Source organism: Euprymna scolopes, chromosome 14 (assembly GCF_053919585.1).
Source record: "Euprymna scolopes isolate OS-2025 chromosome 14, ASM5391958v1, whole genome shotgun sequence".
NCBI classification, from domain to species: domain Eukaryota; kingdom Metazoa; phylum Mollusca; class Cephalopoda; order Sepiida; family Sepiolidae; genus Euprymna; species Euprymna scolopes.
In genome coordinates, this window is record NC_136495.1 from 97,571,717 (window position 1) to 97,591,745 (window position 20,029).

A 20,029-nucleotide genomic window follows, 5' to 3' on the forward strand; every position below is an offset into this window, starting at 1 on the left:
TGTATGCTTTGTGTAATCTAAAAGTGTGGTTATCTAATATGTTTGATGAGGACACCAAGTTGGAAAGACCAGAAATATTTATTCAACCATTCGGCAAATGTAAAAGAATGAATAGTAGAATAGAAGTGAACAGCCAATGAAATCACTGGAAAAACCAGGCGTTTAAGAGGAAAGAACTAGTTGTTTATTTAGGAAATGAGTTTTAAGTGAAAAACAAAAACATGTAATCACAAAATGAAATAATTTTGGTGAAGCATGATAAGCTAAGACTCTGAAATATTTGCTCCAGTGAAATATGGGAGATTGAAAGAAGATAAGTGAGCAAGTATCCTGCTACTGCCTGTAAATATGACTTATTTGGGAAAGTGACTTCTCAGAAATATAGGAACTTATGATAATGAATTAAAGCGATTGATAATATCCACAAAACCTACAGCATATATTGGCAGATAGTGTGACCATATCAAATTTATATGTGGCATCTGTGTTTGTATTTTATTCTCGGTGGGAAAAAATCATTTCCATTTTATAAATTATAGAGATATAAACCTTAACTGAAACAATACAAATCCTATTGGAAGCTGTAATTGTCCACTTTAACAAAGAAACAAAAATTAACAACTGATGATCCTAAACATTTTATTTCACATTAACATTTCCGTCATTACAAATAATCAAGTAAAACAGGCTTTGTGTTTTTTGTTTTGTTTTTTTAAATTTGGCATTAAACAAGGCATAACAATCCAAATACTTTGCTTTGTTTTTTTTTTTTTTTTTTTTTTTTAATTTTTTTAGCACCGCTCCATATTAATTCTTGGAGTGTCAGTTTAAGAAAATTAGAAAATGAGAGCGGTTTTATCATTTGATATATAAAAACCACAAAAAAAAAAAAATGAAGTTTTCAAAAAAAAAAAAAAAAAAAAAAAAAAAAGCTGGAACATTTTTTTTTTCACATGAAAGTTTTATTTTTGTTAAAAATTTATGGAAGCATGTAGTCAATTTTATTAAGATATACATTTTTTTTTTTTTCACAAAATAAAAAAAAAAATGTATTAATCATGAGACCAAAACATGATTTGTCTTTTATAATTTTTTGAGAAAATAAAACTTAAATCCAGTTGCAATATGATAAAGCTTTCACCATAAACTATTTTCCTTTAACATTTACAGTTGGCATCTCGCTTTTAAAAATAGTTGAAAATTAGAGATAATATTAGATAATCAGGACAAAAAAATGGTTAAAATCATAAATTTGTCATAACTGATAAAATAAATTTAAAAAAAAAGTTTAATAATCTGTTTTTGTAATACTCGATATTTCTTCCAGTTTTTTTTTTTTTTCCATTCCTAAAAAAATATCACTGAAAGAATGACTAGAGAAGTCAACAAATGTGGTTGTAAAATATAACATGGTAGCCATCTTAGAAAGAAAGGCATAATTGCACTTAAACTATTCTGCATAAATGACTTTTTTTGTTAATTTTTAAATTTTATTACAAATATTTGGACAAGTTTTTTTAATAGATATGTTTTAAAACGTCAACAAGATTTTGGTTAAATCTGTTTATTTCTTTTAATTGTCTGCCAAATTTCATCTTAAGCCCTCATTAACATTCAGATTTTCTTTTCCAAACACCTTATTAAAAAGTAATTGAGTATATGAATATTAGTAGCAGTAAGAACAGGATATTAACATTTTTTAAAAATAAAAATATAAAATTGTATATTTTGGAATAAAAACTTGTTGCATCTTGAAATGACATTCAATGCTAAAAAAAATTTAAATAAGATGCAAACTTTGTGTCTAGGCAATTAATATTCATAGTTTGAGTGAAAAACAAACAAGTTGTTTAAAATTTTAAAATTTCATTTTGACATTATTTGTCTTAGTAAAGATCAAACCATGAGCTCTATGGCACTTAAAGATAACAAGCCCTTGAACTGTAATAATCTTAAGCTTGGATTAGTGAAGAGATTCTAAAGTCGGCTTTGTCCCAGGATACAGATTGTTTGGCAGACAAAAACATCTGCTTTATGGATTTGTTTTCACTCAAACTTGACAGTTTTTAAGAAGCATCAAATATTTCAGAAAAGATTTTAACATGATGTAAAGTGATATTTCTTTGATAGTTGCCACAAATTAATGTAGGAATGTAAATATATTTAAACAAAATATATCTTTTTATATAAAAAAGAAAAAAAAATCCAATATTGTCTTGTATATTTTTGTGGATGCAATGATATTGTGCTTAAAATAAAACAAACATTGAATTAGTTTCACTATTTCACATTCTAAAATATATTCTTTATACACTACTTAAAATTTTTTCTGATAGTTCTATATTAATTTTAAAACAAATTTCACAACTTTATCAATGTTTAAAATGTCAACTAATGATGATTAACATGTAGTAGGTATCAGTGACACATAGTTAAATCAACATCAACATGTTGCTATACAAACAAAGTGGACACATTGGAGTCAGAACATTTAGAAACAGCTGTGACAGGACGGATATTACAAATTGGACATTTATTTAGGGCTACTTTTTCGTTTTTTTTAACATTAAAAAAAAATTAGATTAAAAAAAAAGTAGACGTCTCCATTTTTTTTTTCTTTTTTTAGCATAAAAAATTGATTCTAACTACATTGTTTTCTTCCAATTCAAGTGAAAGAAAAAATATTTTAACATTTTGATCAATATATCCTTTTTTCAGGGATTAGCATGTTGAACCAAATTTGTGTGCGCATGACGGGGAGCAATAATCAGAATATTTAGTTTTCAATTTTTCTATTGGATTTTTCTTAAATTGTAAAATATTTTCATGAATTATAAAATATTAATTATGAATATTTTTGGAATTGCATGAATACTATCCACAACGATTTTTTTTCTCATGACTAAATTCTAATTTGAGAGATATTTGACACATTTTTCAAAATTAAAAACATCCATTTGAATATCTAAGATGTACAAACATTGAGGGGGGGGGTCAGCAGCATTCCAATCGTGTATACATGAAGTAAAGTCAAATCTTGTAACCATGTTATTGAGAAGTGACTCAACTTCATTAAAAGATTTTCCAAAGCAATGTTAAATCAATCTATTATAACTTCACGTCACAAGAAAGAGATAAGAGTACTTGATACACTAATAGAAGTATCACAAAAAGATTTAACAGGGACTTGTCCAATATTGTAAATCAAAGAATGTTTTTTTTTTTGTTTTTTTTTAAATTTAAGTAAAAATTAGTCAGGGCTCCTTTAATGGTATCTATTGATAGGCAGGATATGATATCACTTTTCCATGTGTAAACACAATTTGGCCCCAATAATTAAACCGGCATCCATTAATCAACCATTAAAACAATGGAAGCTGTTTCTCAGTGATCAGAACGTTCTCACTCTAAACCAGCTAAATTACAAATATTGATATTAAAAAAAAATATATTTTTAAACTATAATGAAAATGTTCAGACTTCAGTGAAGAGTATTTAGAAGTAACCCACCCCAACCCATCCCACTTGGTTGCCAGGAGACCAACCAAATAAGATTTAAGAGATCCTCTCACATTTAACTTTTATAAGTTTTTGGTTCATGTATTTAAAAAAAAAAAAAAAAAAGTTTTTAAATTCACATTCTGAACAGGATCGAAATATTTTTTTTATTTTTTTGCTCCAAGCAGTTGTTTTTTCATAAATGTCACATTGGTCATCGAAAAACCAACAAAACTCGAATCATTTTCCACCTTTCTTTTTTTACTCACTCTTGTCTTTTGTTTTCCATTTTAATTTGCTTGGTACTGGGACATGACTGACAACTGAAGACCCCACCCCAACAACCCATTTCACTCCACCCACACCAAGTCCAACAGCCCCGGTCGCTGTGTTATATAAGCCACTAGACATACGCCACACCATACCAGGTTGTTGACCAGCATCTGAAAGATGAAAAAAACATTGAACAGTTATATCATCCCATAGATAAATTTTTGGGGTTTGTATTACTGTACACAGATTCAAAAAGTGGTCAAGAATTAAAATATACAAGAAAGAAATATTAACATTAGCTATAAAAGTTACTTTGCAACCTATCTAAATCATTTATTAGTGTTTTAAAGTAGTTTTAAATGCTCTTTATTTCATATCAAATATTAACGTTTTACGAATGGTAAGAATTACAGATAGTCAAAACTTACTACACCCCCTTCCCCCCCCTGTTCGCAGAGAACAACCTCATTTTCCAATGTTAGTTTGCGCACATTTTGGTGGGAGGAGTGTGCCTCATTTTCGGCACATGGCTCTAGATATATGTCTCTGCAAACGTTTTGGGTGTACATTTTTGTTTACATCCGTCCTCGTAATGAAAGTATTTGTAAACATTACATTTAATTTAGATAATTATTGCGCACAAATACCAATTTCTTTTAAGTTTTTTTGTTTTTGGTGGGGGGGGGTCTTTTAATTTTTTTTGGAAGGGGGTATTTTTAGATTTTACTGTTTTCTGTTGACATTGGGGGAGGAGGCAGTGGCGGGGGGGGGGCACCCCTGTCTCCTCCCCCATATTATAATATAATAAAAAATACTAAATCTGCTTGTTTGTTTGTTTGGTTTTACAGCAATGCAACCTTTTAAGTTATTTAATTTCATGTAATTTTTGGAATGTTTCGTCTTCGTCCCATGATTGGTACGCACATTATAAAGACATTTCTGTATTTTCTTTAATTTTAAATGCCGCTATAAAGTGCCAATCTGAACAAACATCAAAAAAGTGCCACCCTATTTCTTATGTCATAATTAGTATTTTTAATTCAATTACATGTAGGAACTTCTAATTATCAATATATATTATTATTTTTAGTGGTATTTTAATGTTCACACATTTGATATTCTCAATAGCTCTTCATGATAAATCTAATGCAATTCTAAAAATAGTATCAGAGCCTATAATTGTTTGCATTCAGTAGTAGTATTACTATCCCCTTCCCTATATTACAAGGATGTCATGCAATATTTGATTTAATTTTTTAGCATAGTTGTGGAGACTACATATACAAGCAGGCAAAAATGCTCTATTACAGAGGCTTTTTGCTAAACAACAGTTTTAATTCAATGTCTGATGTTTTAAAAGCTTTTACAACATGTCAATTTTAAAACTGGTTTGGTTTTCTCAATAAGATGAACTTTATCAATCTATATAATTACAAAACTCAAATGAACTTGTAACGAGTGTTGTAACCCAACATCCGGTTTACGTCTTCTGGTTGCGCATGCATACATAAACAAATAATCAATGCGAAAATAAAACATTGTTTTACTGTGTACATTTTCAACGTCTCAATTGTTTTTTTCGTGTTTAAATTATCCAAATAAACAATTGTTAATACTTTCTGCATTTTTTTTATATCGTTCATTTCTGTATTATGTTGAAGTTATTTTAATGCAATTTTCTTACAAATAAATCTACTTTAATCTGTTGACAACCATAAGAGCATTTTACAACGACGATTTACCTTTTTTTTTTAAAATTTATTCTCCATTTTTTAATACACCTTTCTTAAGAAACATTCATACATTTTCTTCTACACTACCAACATAAATAAATAACCCCGAAAATGTTTTTAATTTGCATTACAAATAATCAACGCAACAATAAAACGTATTGTTTTACTGTGTACGTTTTCAGCGTCCCAATTGTTTTTTTTTGTTTTTTTTTTCGCGTTTAAATTAAAAGATATATCAAAATTTGAATTTAACTTTAAATATTATGGTATCTGTTCAGTGCACATTTACCTATAAGTATGGCAAACCACTTATAATTCGATGGCTGTAAGTTTTTTTTTTTTTTTTTCAAAAATAAACAATTATAAACAGAAGGACTCATAGAAATCTATATTCTTTTTTCATTTTAATATACTTTCATAGAAATCTTTTTGTTATGTCACAAAAAACTATTTTCTTTACGTCACAAGTGCCACACTCATACATTAATTCCATAGCTAATATAACATACTGACCCAACGGGTCACGGGTAGTCTAGTATATCTTAACATTTTGGACAATAGTGCTTTGAAAAATAGACGATTCCCTGAGTTGTCTAGAACAATTGATGAAATCAAGAATTACAATACTCCAAAAATAAATCGGCTGGGCTAAAATCAATATGTAGTATTCTGTTCTTGAAGAAACTGTTCTGGACTAGGGCAATATTTATTTTTGGAGAACTGGATATCATTTATCAAAATAAAAAAAATGAGTTATAATTTAAAGTTTAAAAACTAAAATTAAATTTAATTGAAAAGAGTGGAGAGACTGTTCACCCAAAATACTAAAACATTTTCTATCCACAATTATCTGATTAGAAAGCAATAATGAATGGTGAATTAATGAAATGTGATTTTGCAAAGACGTATGCAAATTAATTAACATATGTTCATAGTAATGTTCATGTTCAATTTTATTACCAACTACGGTTTTCAGAGTTTGTTTTGTAAGTGCTAAGTAATAATTAGGGCTATGATAACAGCATATTCTTTTCATTGTTTTGATTGTCAAATATCTATCCGACACAGTAAGCCGAGAACCACATCACTCTATATAAAAGCATATAAGATATCAACGGATACAAACTCGAAAGTCAAAACAATGAAAAGAATATGCTGTTGTCCTAGCCCTAGTAATAATCAGTTCTAAGTAATAGTCATGTAGAGTTTGATGGTTCAATTCTCAGTGCAAGCAACACTAAAAGTAACAATTAGGAATTATTTAAGGCTGAGAAATTCTACATTTATAAGCAAGCCCCTCATTGGCTGATTAGCACTGTCTTTGTTTAAACTAATCAGATTGGGAGAGATTTTAATCGCTGAGTGATGGGCTTGGCTGGTTTTTTAATGTTTTTTCTTTTCAGTTACAGCAGCTATGGAAAAAACATGGAACTCAACCCTCTGGATATGAGGCATTTGACGCTTCTGCCCTTCGTCTCCTTGAGACTATTTTTAAAGCCTAAATGATTAGGCTAAGTTATGTCTCCCAGAGACTTTAAGATCAGAGTTATTGACCTGTCTTTAATGACAATTCTTGCAAATGAACATGCATTATGAATTTCTCTGATGTCGATTAATCGAGAATTGAATCTATCATCAGAAGATATCATGCTAACCCTGTCAAACGACTGTAATTAATCTGATCTTTGAACAGTACTGAACCCTTATTCTAGTTCCTGCTGAAGATAAAAGGACTATAAATACCATAACAACTTAGTTTGCTGCACCTTACCATAGCAAAGGTTCATATAAAACTTGATCCAGATCAGCCCAGTAGTTTCAGAGAAAAAGTGGAACAAAGAAAAACCTAATATAAATAATATGCTAAAGCAATTTCATGTTCATATGTATGTTATCACCCTCTGTCCAAAAGTAATTTTTTAAATTTCATCTGATTTTCTGTTGAACGTGAAATTCTAAAATGTCATACATTAATTCTGCAATATTTCAAAGTAGTCCAATCTCTTAGCATCAACTCCAGCTTTAAAGAAGCAATCATTTTTCTAAGTGCAGAAACCAAATATAATTAGATTGTTTGCTTGTTAAAATTGGAAAAGTTATAGCCTGTTGACGTAGATTTATGCCAAATTGATGGTTGAGTATGATTAAATTTGTGCTCATTTTTGCATTAAACACAAATGCATATTAATCTCAAACTGTGCGACACTAAGAATACAATTAGGAATTATTTAAGACTTCTACTTGATCATGACTGACAGAATGAGAGCGAGTTAAATTCATGGATTAAATAAAAGGTTCTGCACATATTCCAGAATTTGTTAAGATAAGGTTGAAGGTTATATCATCGGAAACATGAAAATAACATCGAAAATGAGAAAAGTAGTCCAAATAATCCAAACACTTACAGTAAATTTTGAATTTTTAATATGAAAAATATTAACTCGTATCAAATTGTAGAGCATTTCAAAATACTAGATTTTTTAGTCTGTTAAAGACAAGCATATAGTTATAGCCCATTGACTTTTGACTTGGTGTTTTATGCCAAATTGATGGTTGAATATGATTAATTTGTGCTCATTTTTTCACTTAATACTAATCCCTATTAATCTTAACTGCGTATTAAACAGATACCAAAATACTTAGTTTGCTGCACCTTATAATATAGGCCCATACAAAATTTCAGCCAGATTAGGCCAGTATTTTCCAAGAAAAAGTGGAACAAAGAGAAATATATCTTAAAATATTAATCATGTTAAATGGTATGCAATAATTCTAGCAATAAATCAGTGACAATCTCGAATAATCAACTACATCTATGTTCTTTAATTAACCAATTAGTGGTATGTAATCACAAACTGTTAAAAAATTTAGAGTATTTGGTTCTTGTCCAGAATTCTCCCCGAATATTAAAAACAAAAGTAAAGAAGAACGTATATGATATATGTGCCTGTGAGGAAACGAAAGTATATTCCAGAAAAAAAAAACAAAAAAACAAAAAAAAAAAAAAAAAAATACATGAATAATTTTGTTAAATAGTTTTATGTGCATGGCTATGTAGTTGGTAGCCAAATTTCTTGGCTCCAATTAATAAACTTTTCAAAGGTATGAGTGAGCAAAGAAATTTTCCAACAATATATTATAATGAAAAGAACGTTTCCAAGTCTCTTAGAATCATCATACCCAGTTTTGGTATTTATGGTGCTGTGAGTATCCTTTGAAAAGGTTAATACTAATCAAGTTGCATGTAATTATATCAATTCTTACTAGTGATGGAACGATTTCAATATTATTCCCACCCCCTCTCTGGATTCCGATGCAATTACCAATTCCAATTCTTTTAAAAATTTATATTTGAAAAAAAAAAATTTTTTTTTTTTTTAAATTTTCTCATTGGAAAAAACCCAAGTAATATGTGCATATATTTTTGCCAGGGTAAAAATACATTTCTGTGTGTGTGGTGGAGGGGGTTCTCTATAGGTTTTACCTTTACTGGTAAGTTTAAAAAAAAAATAATTTTATTAGTACTAGCAATGGGAAATTAAGTTTAAAAATTTGGAAGTTTGGATTTTTTTAATTCCCAATTAACAAACTAACAAACTTCTTACACATGTAAAGCAGATCTTCCTTAACTTACCATGCTCCCTTATAGCTAGGATATTCAAGTATGTTATGCAGCTGATGCAAAAGGTGCAACATACTGTGCGTGGCTAAACCAACTGCAATATCATAAAGCATCTATAATCCCACCAATACCAAGTTAGGATGAAGTGCAGTTGAGGCGATTCTTCCTCCAATTTGCAGTCTCACCTATCGGATTATGGCACGATCATTATGCTAAATCTGTTGCAGAAGTGCTTTGTGAAAACTTTTATCATAGTTTTTATTGAAGAAAATGTAAAAATTCAATTTCTCTCAAGAATCAGAATCTCATAATCACCATATAATGAAGAGCACAAATATAGATTTTTTTTTTTTTGAACACAAAATGAAAAATCGCCCCCACCACTACCACACTTTCAAAGCAGATTTCAACGAAAAAGCAAGGAACTCCCACACATGGGAGACTCTAGCGATTTAAGTGGAAATTTGCCTTTTCTGAATTTAAATTTAAAAATCAGATTTCTACCAAACCAATAGAAACTGACCCCCGCCTCCACTCCTTGGCTGAATTTTATTTATTTCTTTCCCTCTCTTAGTTTATTAAAAAATGACTTCCTGCCCCCTTTCCACACATGCACTGGGTAATATCTTTCTTAGTTCTACATCAATGATCTCCCAAAACACATACTTAAATCATTCGTTGACATCTATGCTGATGATACGACCATCTATGGCAACACATCAAAGGCCGTAAATGACAATGTTCTCTCTGATTCTCTCTCCTCTGACCTTGAGCGCATGGTACAGTGGGGGAAGAGGTGGCTGGTTACCTTTAATGCATTTAAAACGAAGCTCCTATTTTTATATCATAAACACTCTGATCCCCATCTGGCATCAATTGAAATGGATGGCTCTCGTCTAGGGGAGGCCCCATGTTTTGATAAGCTTCTGGGTTTGACCTTTACTCCTGATCTGAAATGGAATATGTACATCAAGTCTGTTGCCAAGGTCGCTGGGAAAACGGTGGGATCTTTCTACCGCTCCAGAAGATATCTCACTAGTGATGCAATTCTCTATCTATATAAAAGCCAAGTACATCCAAGGATGGAGTACTGCTGCCACATCTGGGCAGGAGCTGCTAAAAACAGCCTATCCTGCCTTGACAGAGTACAAAATAGACTTCGTAGCTTAGTGGGGGATGCCCTTTACTCTTCCCTGCAATCTCTCACCCACAGAAGAGATGTTGCGAGCCTGTCTTTGTTTTATCATTATTTCCATGGCAAGTGCTCGTCTGAACTCCAATCTCTGGTCCCCCTTCGCCAATCTTTCACGAAAAACACCCTTCTAGCTGAAACCACTGTCAATAATTTTCCCCACTCTTTATCTGTGCCTAAATCAAAACGTAGATACCATGAAGAAAGCTTCTTTCTTAGAACTGCACGCCTGTGGAACTCTCTTCCGCTTGCCTGTTTCTCTCCTGACCTCAACTTGGATATCTTCAAATCAAACATAAACAAATTCCTGATGAACCGCCCCCTTAAGTAATGACACTTTATCAAATCTCCAATACTAACGAATAATACAACACTATCCCATTGATTACTGTACACACAATAACCCTTATCCCCGAGTGGCTTCTGGGCCTTGATAAGTGGTGACCTCCATGTAAAAAAAAAAAAAAAAAAGTTTTGACTTTCTCATTTGCAGCTGAGTTTTTTTTTTTTCTTTTTGACGAGAAGCAAAGTGGAGCATCTGCTCTAATATCACACTTCATCTTTTCTATTCATGGTGGATGAGCGATCCTTCTATACCAAGGCATATTTTATTTATGTTCAAATCAAATGCCCCTCCTTTTTTTTTTTTTTTTTTTTTTTTTAGGAAGCTGGATTTTACTCACATTAAAAACCTTGTTTAACTCTGTCCTTGTAGACAGGAAAGAGAATAAATTAATAGGCAGCAAATTTTAAATAAATCACAGAAAAATATTTTTCTTATACGAATATGTAGTTTATTCCAAAGATTAATTTTTGGCATTTATAATTTAAATACAATTTTGTGTATATAACAGTTTAGGTCCAATTTTCACAAATTCTACATATGACACTGGTATTTTCTATAATCCTTTTGCAGTGGTTGCTGGCAGTCGTAAAGGCGACTTTAGCTTCAAAACATCTATATTTTTTTTTTTAACGCAATTGAAGTAGTGGTTTCTATGAGCAATAGCGGCACCACATTAAATTAAGCTGTATTTCAATAATAACACATTGAACATTGTCTTCAAGGGATCTATCGTGTCTGGTTTATCAGTATAGACATGAGACTTTACATATCTTAAGAAATTCCAACAGAAACTAAACAGCCAGCCGTGGTACAATCCTGAATGTGTTGTCGCCATTGCTCCTAGAAACCATTACTTCAATTGCTTTAAATGTAATAAATGTTTGGAAACTAAAGTTGCTTTCATGACTGCCAGAAACCACAACAAAAGGATTATAGAAAACACCAGAGAGTCATATGTTCAATACATCAAGCCCAAAATAGAAGAACAGAGGCTTGGCTCCTATGAATTTTGGCGAATAACAAACAAGGTCCTGAGCAGATGTGTATCCTCTATCCCAACCATCATTAATGAACCTGAGGTGATTTCGTCAGCAACTGACAAAGCTAAACTCTTTGCCAAGAACTTTGCATCAAACACAATCATATGCAATCAGGGCTATGCACCTCTCAAATTTTCTTAAAAGATCAAAAATAATCTGAGTGAATCTACCTATCTATTCCAGACGTTGCTAACAAAGCAACTGGTCTTGACAATATTCCAGTCATAATACTCAAAAAGATGCAGCCAGAACGAGTACCCATTCTTGCAAAGCTGTTCAATCAATGCCTAAAGAAGTGCTTCCCAATACCTTGGGAAACCTTGTTAATCTGCCTAGTATTTAAAAATACTGGAAATTGGTCTTCTGCATCTCGGTACAAACCAATTAGTATTCTATGTGTCATGAGTAAGTTGCTTGAATTCGTGATAAATAGAAAAACTGTCAACAACCTACTCTGTGAGAAGCAATATGGTTTCCATCCTGCGAGATCTATAGTTGATGTACTGACTGTAATTTCACATAGGATCAATGAATCTATTGATAGGAGTCTTCTCTCTAGAGCAATAGCTCAACATATCAAATGTATTTGATAGGGGTTTGGCATAATGGTCTACTTCACAAGATATCTGGAAACATCTCACAAATTCTATTCTAGGTCGGCAGTATTTTTGCGTGAGCAGTCGCCGAGATGACAAATTTTCGGTTTCTATTTCGATCCTTGTAACCATGTCACTAATAAGGGTGCTGGAGGTAAACGTTTTACTGGGCTGATGTTATCTGCCTGATAGTCAGGGATCTGAACCTTGGACTAACCAGTAACGAGGCCATCCTATCAGCAGGTGAAAAGTACTGGGGCTATTATATTGCCATTTGGTGAATGGATTCTGGACCATGCAGTAGTTTCTGGTGGGGTTTCTCGATGCCATATTAGTGGGTAATGATTACAGCTTTACCTTATGGTCTAAAAAATTATTTCTTCACTTCTTTTTCTCCCTTACTTTCCCTTTCTGTCCTGCTCTAACCAAGTCTGTCGACCTATTCCACAAATCCTAAAATTCCATCATGAAGTCTCCAGAAAGAATACACGATTAAACCCAGAAGTCCAACTTCCAATATAGACCCCCCACTACCAGGTCTCCGAACATCAGGGGTCTATGTTACAACCATGCAGAGGTTGAAATCCAATTACAGGAGACCAAATCATACCTATTCTTCCTAAGCGAAACTGGTATTAGACTGACTATTTCCCTAGAGGAGTTCGTAATTAAAGGATATCCTGATTTAACATCCAAATCTGACCACCGAGATCGATATTGGCATGGAATATGAGCTATATTCATCTTCTGTTCTGTCCCTACTGGGATCTTTTAACCACTCGGTTGTCTCAGCAAAGATAAAAACAAAATATAATAAGTCCTGACATACCTCTCCATTGTACAGTATATCGATACTCTATGGCTGACTGGGATAGATTTCGTACATTTGCATCAGATCTACCTCTGCGTTCTATGTTTAAAAATAACATGTCCTCCATAACAGCAGACCTGACAGAATTAGTTAATTGTAGGTATAAACCGCTTCATACCCTCAAAAGTTCCAGCAAAATCCTAACAGCCAGCCATGGTTCTCTCCAGAATGTGCTGTTGCCATTGCACACAGAAATCACTATTTCCATTGCTTCCAATGGAAAAGATGTACTGAGACTAAAACCGTCTTCAGGACTGCCAATAACCACTGTAAAAGAGTAATAAAGAACGCAAGAGTTGTATGCCAAGTCCATATAGCTGAGCAGCAGCTTCGTTCCTACCAATTTTAGCAAATAACAAACAGGGTCCTGAAGAAAAGTGTGTGCTCTATCCCAACCATCATCAATGGACCTGAGGTAATCTCGTCAACATCGGACAAAGCCAAACTCTTTACCAAAAATTTTGCAGCTAATTCTACCCTATGCAACCAGGGCCCCAACCTCCTGCATTTTCCTTCTATGTCTGAAAACATGCTATGCGATATACAAATATCTGTGCATGATGTTGCCAAGCTAATTAAAAACCCTCGTTTCCAGTAAAGCAACCGGCTCTGACAGCATTCCTATTATAGTGCTCAAAAAGCTTCAACCAGAACCAGCTCACATATTTAAAAAAACTGTTTAAGCATTGTCTTAAGAATTGCTTGCCAACACTCCGGAAAATCTCATCAGTATGTCCTGAATTTAAAAATTCAGGTGATCGGTTATCTTCCTTTCAATACAGACCAATCAGTTTCCTGTGCGCCATGAGTAAGTTTCTGGAATCTGTTAAATAGAGAAGTAGTCAACCACTTCAGCAAAAATAACCTCTTCACTGACATGCAATATGGATCTACAGCAGATATGCTAAGTTATATCTCATAGGATTAGCGAATCTTTCAATGGAGGCTGCCTTTCTAGGGCAATTGCCTTTGACATATCAAAGGCCTTTGATAGGGTATGGCATAACGGTCTACACCACAAAATCTCCAGCTACAGTATAGCTGGAAATGTCTTTTCAATTATTAAATCATTTCTCTGGTAGGTTTATAAGGGCAGTGGTTGATGGGCAGAAATCAGAAGCTCACAATATTAATGCTGGAGTCCATCCAGGGACTCAACTCTCTTCCTGATCTACATCAATGAGCTCCCAAATCACATCCTTATATCATTCATAGACATTTATGCTGACAACACTTCATCTCAATTTCTTCATTTTTTTTGTGGTATCCTTGAAATTTCATGAATTAATTTTTACTCTTAATCTATACATAACATTAATATTAATAGCTGCCTAGATGACTGGTAATAGTATTTATTTTCACTGAGAAAATTTAATTTAAGCGACAAGGCGGATAATTAGCATCTGTCTTTCCTCCATTTTTTTTTTTTTTTTTAAACACCGCCAACTTTGGTATTATTTGGATTCTCTAGATTACTGTTTTCATCTTGAGTTATTTTAATGTTTCAGTCTATGTAACTTCTGACCTTTTTAGGTGTATCTTGTTGAACTGACATTTGTTGGACCAGGTAAATTTCTGTCAAACTCCAGAATGTGCATAGAATTTAAAAGGGTCCGTGGCATAGATAAAGTACTTGATAAAATTCAGTTGTAAAATATTACACTTCTGGAAGTTAAGAGGTTCAATTCTCAGTGCAGGAGACACTCAAAATGCAGTTGTAAATTGCTTAGGTTTTCTATCCAGTCATGACCAATGGAACGAAAGCATGCTACCCCCGTGGATTGTGTAGATTCCTTGAAGTTCAACAGAAATTCCTCTTTAGTCTGACATGATACACTTTAAGAAAGTCAAAGGTTACACTGACCGAAACATTGTGAAAATAATACTCAAGATGAGAACAAACTAAGGAGTTAGTTGATGGCTATCTGCAAAGACATTTCCAAATATCAATAGCTAACAAGCTTATTAAACAAACTTTTGTGCCAAACCCTAAGGAAGGCCTTTGGTAAATCAAGAGCTATTGCCCTAGAGACAGAGCCGCATCGATTCACTGATCCTGTGCAATGTCAGTCAGCACATCCGCTACTTATCTTGCAGGAAAAAATCCATATGGCTTGTCACTACATAGTTTGTTTGTGGTTGACAACTTCTTGATTTATTACAGATTCAAGCAACTTACTCATGACACACAAGAGATCTAACAGTCTATACTGAGATGCAGAAGACTGATCTCCAACATTTTTAAATATTAGGCAGACTAATAAAATCTTACAAGGTGATGGGAAACATTTCTTTAACCAACAATTGAACAGTTTTGTAATTATAGAAGCTATTTTGAGTTGTAGTTTCTTGAATACCAAAGATTCATCAAAACAAAACCGGAGTAATATTATAACATCTTTTTTTTCATGTAGATTTGAAGAGACTGATTAACTTTTTCAAATTCTTCTGCTTTAAGTTTTAGAGTTGAAACTCTGAAACGGCACCAACAAAAAACAAAAAATAAAGATAAAAATAAATAAAATTACAAGTTATAACAGACTTAAACTTGTCCCTCTTCTTTTGAGCCATATAAACTCAGAAAAAGAGGTGGAGTTTAAATACTTTTAGTACCGACAGATGTAATGAACCTATAGTCAATAGATAGGTCGTTTCCTTTAAAAATGGTAATAAATGTAGATTTTATTTTTAAAATGATTCAATTTCTGATGAACTACAAAACAAAATAAAAACAAATACACAGCAATGAAGATGAGAAATGAATAAAAAAAAAACATGCAAAAGAAGTTTTACTGACTAGATTGTTGGTTTGATGAAGCTGAAGCATTATTTGGTGTATTGACATCTTGCGTTTGTTGTTGCACAGTTTCGGTTGCTGGAGCTTCCTGAAATGAAAAGAAAATATTTATCAAAAAAAATTAATTGGGGTAGAGGGAGCTTTATTTAATTCTCAATGTTTTAGCTTTATGAACATAAAAAAAACTTTTTTCTTTTCTTCTTTGTCTCTATGATCATTTATCATAGAGACAAAAATAAAAAAATAAAAAAGAATAATGAATAGGTTTTCTCTGAAACAAGCCATAATCATGTCACATCTAACATTGCTAATGGAGATTTATCTTTTGTCTGAAACCAAAACTACACCATTACTTCTGTTAACTATACAGCTGTTTATGCTCAATTCAGTGTAGCAATATTTCAGACTAATGTACTTTCGATGTTCAATTCAGAGGATGGGTAGTAGTATAGCATCTGTTATGATACTATTTTTCCAGGCATTACATCCTTTCATTTTTTTTGTATCAATTCTGTTATGATACTGTCCTCTCAGGAATTACCTACTTTTATTTTATACTATCAAAAATATGCAACTCTGGTCAGATTTTTTGTGATGTTTTAAAAACTAAGGAAAAATACATGATCAAAGTTGCATATTTTTGCTGTAAAAAAAAAAAAAAAAAAAAAAAGTTGCGAAGTATTTTTCTACTCCAGTGATAGGATAAAGTTTTTCTTCCTTACCTGAAGAGAAACTTAGAATCAATGGATTGACTGATTGTACTTTTTGGGTTGAGGTAAAAGTTCAATATTGCTAATGTATGGAAGGAAGCAAGGGACAACTAAAATGGAAAAGTTATCTGTGACAATTGTTTTTCATAATGGCCAACATATTTAAGACATCTGCTTTAAATGTTTGTCATTCAACAAGAACATCTTCCAAAGATTTTTTTAAATTTCTATTTTTACACCAGTTTAACATTTCTATTATTTCTTTGTGTAATGTATAAAAAGGAAAGAAAAAGAAATAAATGAAACGATGCAATTTTTGAAGGCTAAACTGCTTAAAGAAAAAGTCCAAATTCAAGAAATTGCCGATCTAGCAATCTTGAACAAGTTACATTCCTTCGATTAGCTTTGTTTTAGAATATCATATGTGATTATTAATGGTGTGAGAAAAGAACTAGTAATAATTTCGATGTGCAGCAGTTTTTTTTTTTTTTTTTTTTTTTTTTTTTAAGAAAGTCAGCAAAACGTTATGGGAAAGGAAACCTCTAAAAGAAAAAAAAAAAATTTGTCTGCCAAGAGGTGCTAGACTGAAGGAATAAATTCAAGATTGTCTTCTATAATGTGATTTTATTATTTGTATTGCACAATATTACTTTCTGAGTATTTATTAATTTATCTCATTTGGGTCAGTTGTATATTTAAAATACAATGGACACTATTTTCATAGAACTGTTAAACTCATAGTTGCTGTGTTATTGGTTTTTCTGTCCTAAAAAACTACTAATCGAGAAAAATATCAGCTTTATCAAAACATTTGTTGATAAAATATATTTCTCCTTCCATAGACTTTCCACAGGTCCTGTCAGTAAGTACTATTACGCCATGTGTTCTTCAGAATTGTCCTATTTATTCCCTGGTTTCTTTGTTCCAGCTCATTTAACTCATTTGGAATTTATTTCCAAGAACTGCAGGCTTGTGAAATTCTCTTCCTGTTGACTGTTTTTCTCCTGGTATTTTAATGACTAAGATCAATAGGCATCTCCTGTCTGTGTGGTAATCATCTTTTTGTTCTTTTTAGCTCCTTACATCAAGTGGCTTCTTGTCTTGTCTGGAGAGATTCAGAAAAAAATTATTTTTGGTACTTGTGGATAGTTTTTAGACTATTTTTTGTTCATTGGAACAACCATCTTCATTCACATAACTCTGCAAGTTTTAACAATGATCAGCTGTTAAATAAATCTGTCGGTTATTGAAAAGTATTTCAGGGCGTCAAACTTGTCAGGAGATAGATTATACCTTTGAAGCACAGGGAGGAGTATATGCTAGTATGATTGCAAGAAGTAGGAATGGATGGAGTAATAGAGAATTTTTCCATTACTAACCAGGAAAGCATTATCATCAACTCAAGAAAGGGTATTTTGGACATGTGTACGCAGTGTGCTGTAAGAAATCAAACCTGACCAGTGGGGTTGAAGATGTATGGCATAGAGCAGAATGATCTGAAAATGATATGATGGATGTGTAATGTGAGAGACTGAGATCAGATGATTTCTGGGGGAGATACTGGCATGTTTACTCATTGAAAAAATGAGTTTCAGAATTCATGCATAATACTAAATAAATTTTAACTCCAAAACGTTCGGCATGTCAATCTTAAAAATTAAAAAAATAAAAATAAATTACAGCCTATACAATTTGGAATCGCCTTTTTAAATATGTCCCTGACTAATTTCAACATTTACCTTAATCTAATATTGCTACGGCAAAAAATTTCGACCATTACTCATTTTAAAATGAATTGGTCAAAATCAAATTATGTCGTCCGGTTAACTAAAACAGTACAATTTTAAATAAAAACATTTCAAAAAGTGATATTCGTTTTGATTCACATAATATTTAGTTGACAATTATTTTTTACGATAATGACAGAATAATTATTCTTTGAAAAAAATTAAATTGATACAATTTTAAATATAATTTAAATATATTTATATCCGTTTTATAAAGTATAAATAGCTAATAATTATATTCATGGAAGAAAAAAAAAATCTTCATAATGTTGAATCTAACTGACATTCATTAGCTCAAAAGGAAGAAATTGAAGCAAAACTTCTATAAACACCTTTTAGGGTTCTAGATTTTGTTAGGAGAGCCGATTTTAGAGAAATATTTTTAAGAAAAGTTTTAGATAATACTTGAGTGTGGGAGAGCAAAAGAAAAGTCATATGGCCAACACAAACGAAATAATGTTTAAAAAAGCACGTTCACAAAAGAGATATTTTATATATGTTAAAAATGACAGGTTACATAGAAAAACAGGAATGTTTGTCCATATTTTGAGTCATTTCAAAACAGGGGGGGGGGGTCATAATCTGAGATAAATAATCAACTCAGACCTCTTAATTAAAAGGCTTTGAATTATCCACACTTCAGAAAAATTGTAATCAAAATTTCCACACCCAATTACACAAATTATGTATGGTTGAAAGTTAAGAGTCAATGTTTATTTGTTTACATTGTAGAAAGTTCAGTGAGAAATGTTAGGAGTATTAAAATGACTAAGCTTAAACGTTTGTTTTCAGTCAGCAGACGACAGTGAAAGCGTTAAGACATTGTGTGTGCATGCATGATTTGAGAAATTTATTTAGTCTTTCCAAGTTCTGACAGGAAAGCTGCTGTCCAGCCAGTTATTGATAAATGTTAGCACTATTCTGAATTTTGGCTCAACATGTTTATTGCAGGGAAAAAAAATCTGTTTTTACATGCACTCAAGGTGGATGAAAGAAATAAATTTGACAATTTTACAGAGGTTTGTGATTGGTTGAAAATATATTTTATTAATTCAGATAAATGTATGCATGGAGCAGTGTGTGCAGAAACGATTTTGAACATCGAAGAGTAAACTTTACTGCTACAAAAGCATCAAAGAATTTCCCCCAAAGACCAGCTAGTTATTAAGTGATGGTAGCATCAATTATTGTACCATATTAGACGACTTGTGATCCATTTGGATCAACCTTAATTTATTGCACAATGTACATTAATGACCTTAAGAGATTGTGAGGTTAATGGATATCTTAAAACTTAGATAAAGTTACGGTCTGCTTTTAATTTAATAGAAATTGGAAATCTGTAAGGTTTCATGAATAAGCCTTTGAGATGAGAAGGGGGGAACTAGTTTCAAATTCTGTTAGATAAAATCATAATTATACGTCATCCATTCAAAACGTTTGTCGTCATGGTAATTAGTCAGACAGTTAAAGAGTTAACCCATTATTTATGGCATCCTCTTTATTTTTGTTCTGCTACTACTAATAATTACTACTAAAGTATGGTCTTGTGCTGTGGCTGAAC

At 32.0% G+C, this 20,029-nt stretch overlaps 1 protein-coding gene across 1 annotated transcript in view; it reads right to left on the bottom strand.

The window, feature by feature from the left end:
• Positions 1-3,371: 3,371 nt before the first annotated feature.
• The window catches only part of LOC145293190 (uncharacterized), a 41,004-nt gene continuing 24,346 nt past the window's right edge, over positions 3,372-20,029 (bottom strand). Inside the window, exons 2-3 of the mRNA XM_080139683.1 lie at positions 15,969-16,056; positions 3,372-3,941 (exon numbers count right to left, since the gene is read on the bottom strand). Of these exons, the coding sequence (XP_079995809.1) occupies positions 3,760-3,941; positions 15,969-16,056 (270 nt within the window). The 3' untranslated portion in view covers positions 3,372-3,759. The remainder of the gene's footprint in view (positions 3,942-15,968; positions 16,057-20,029) is intronic.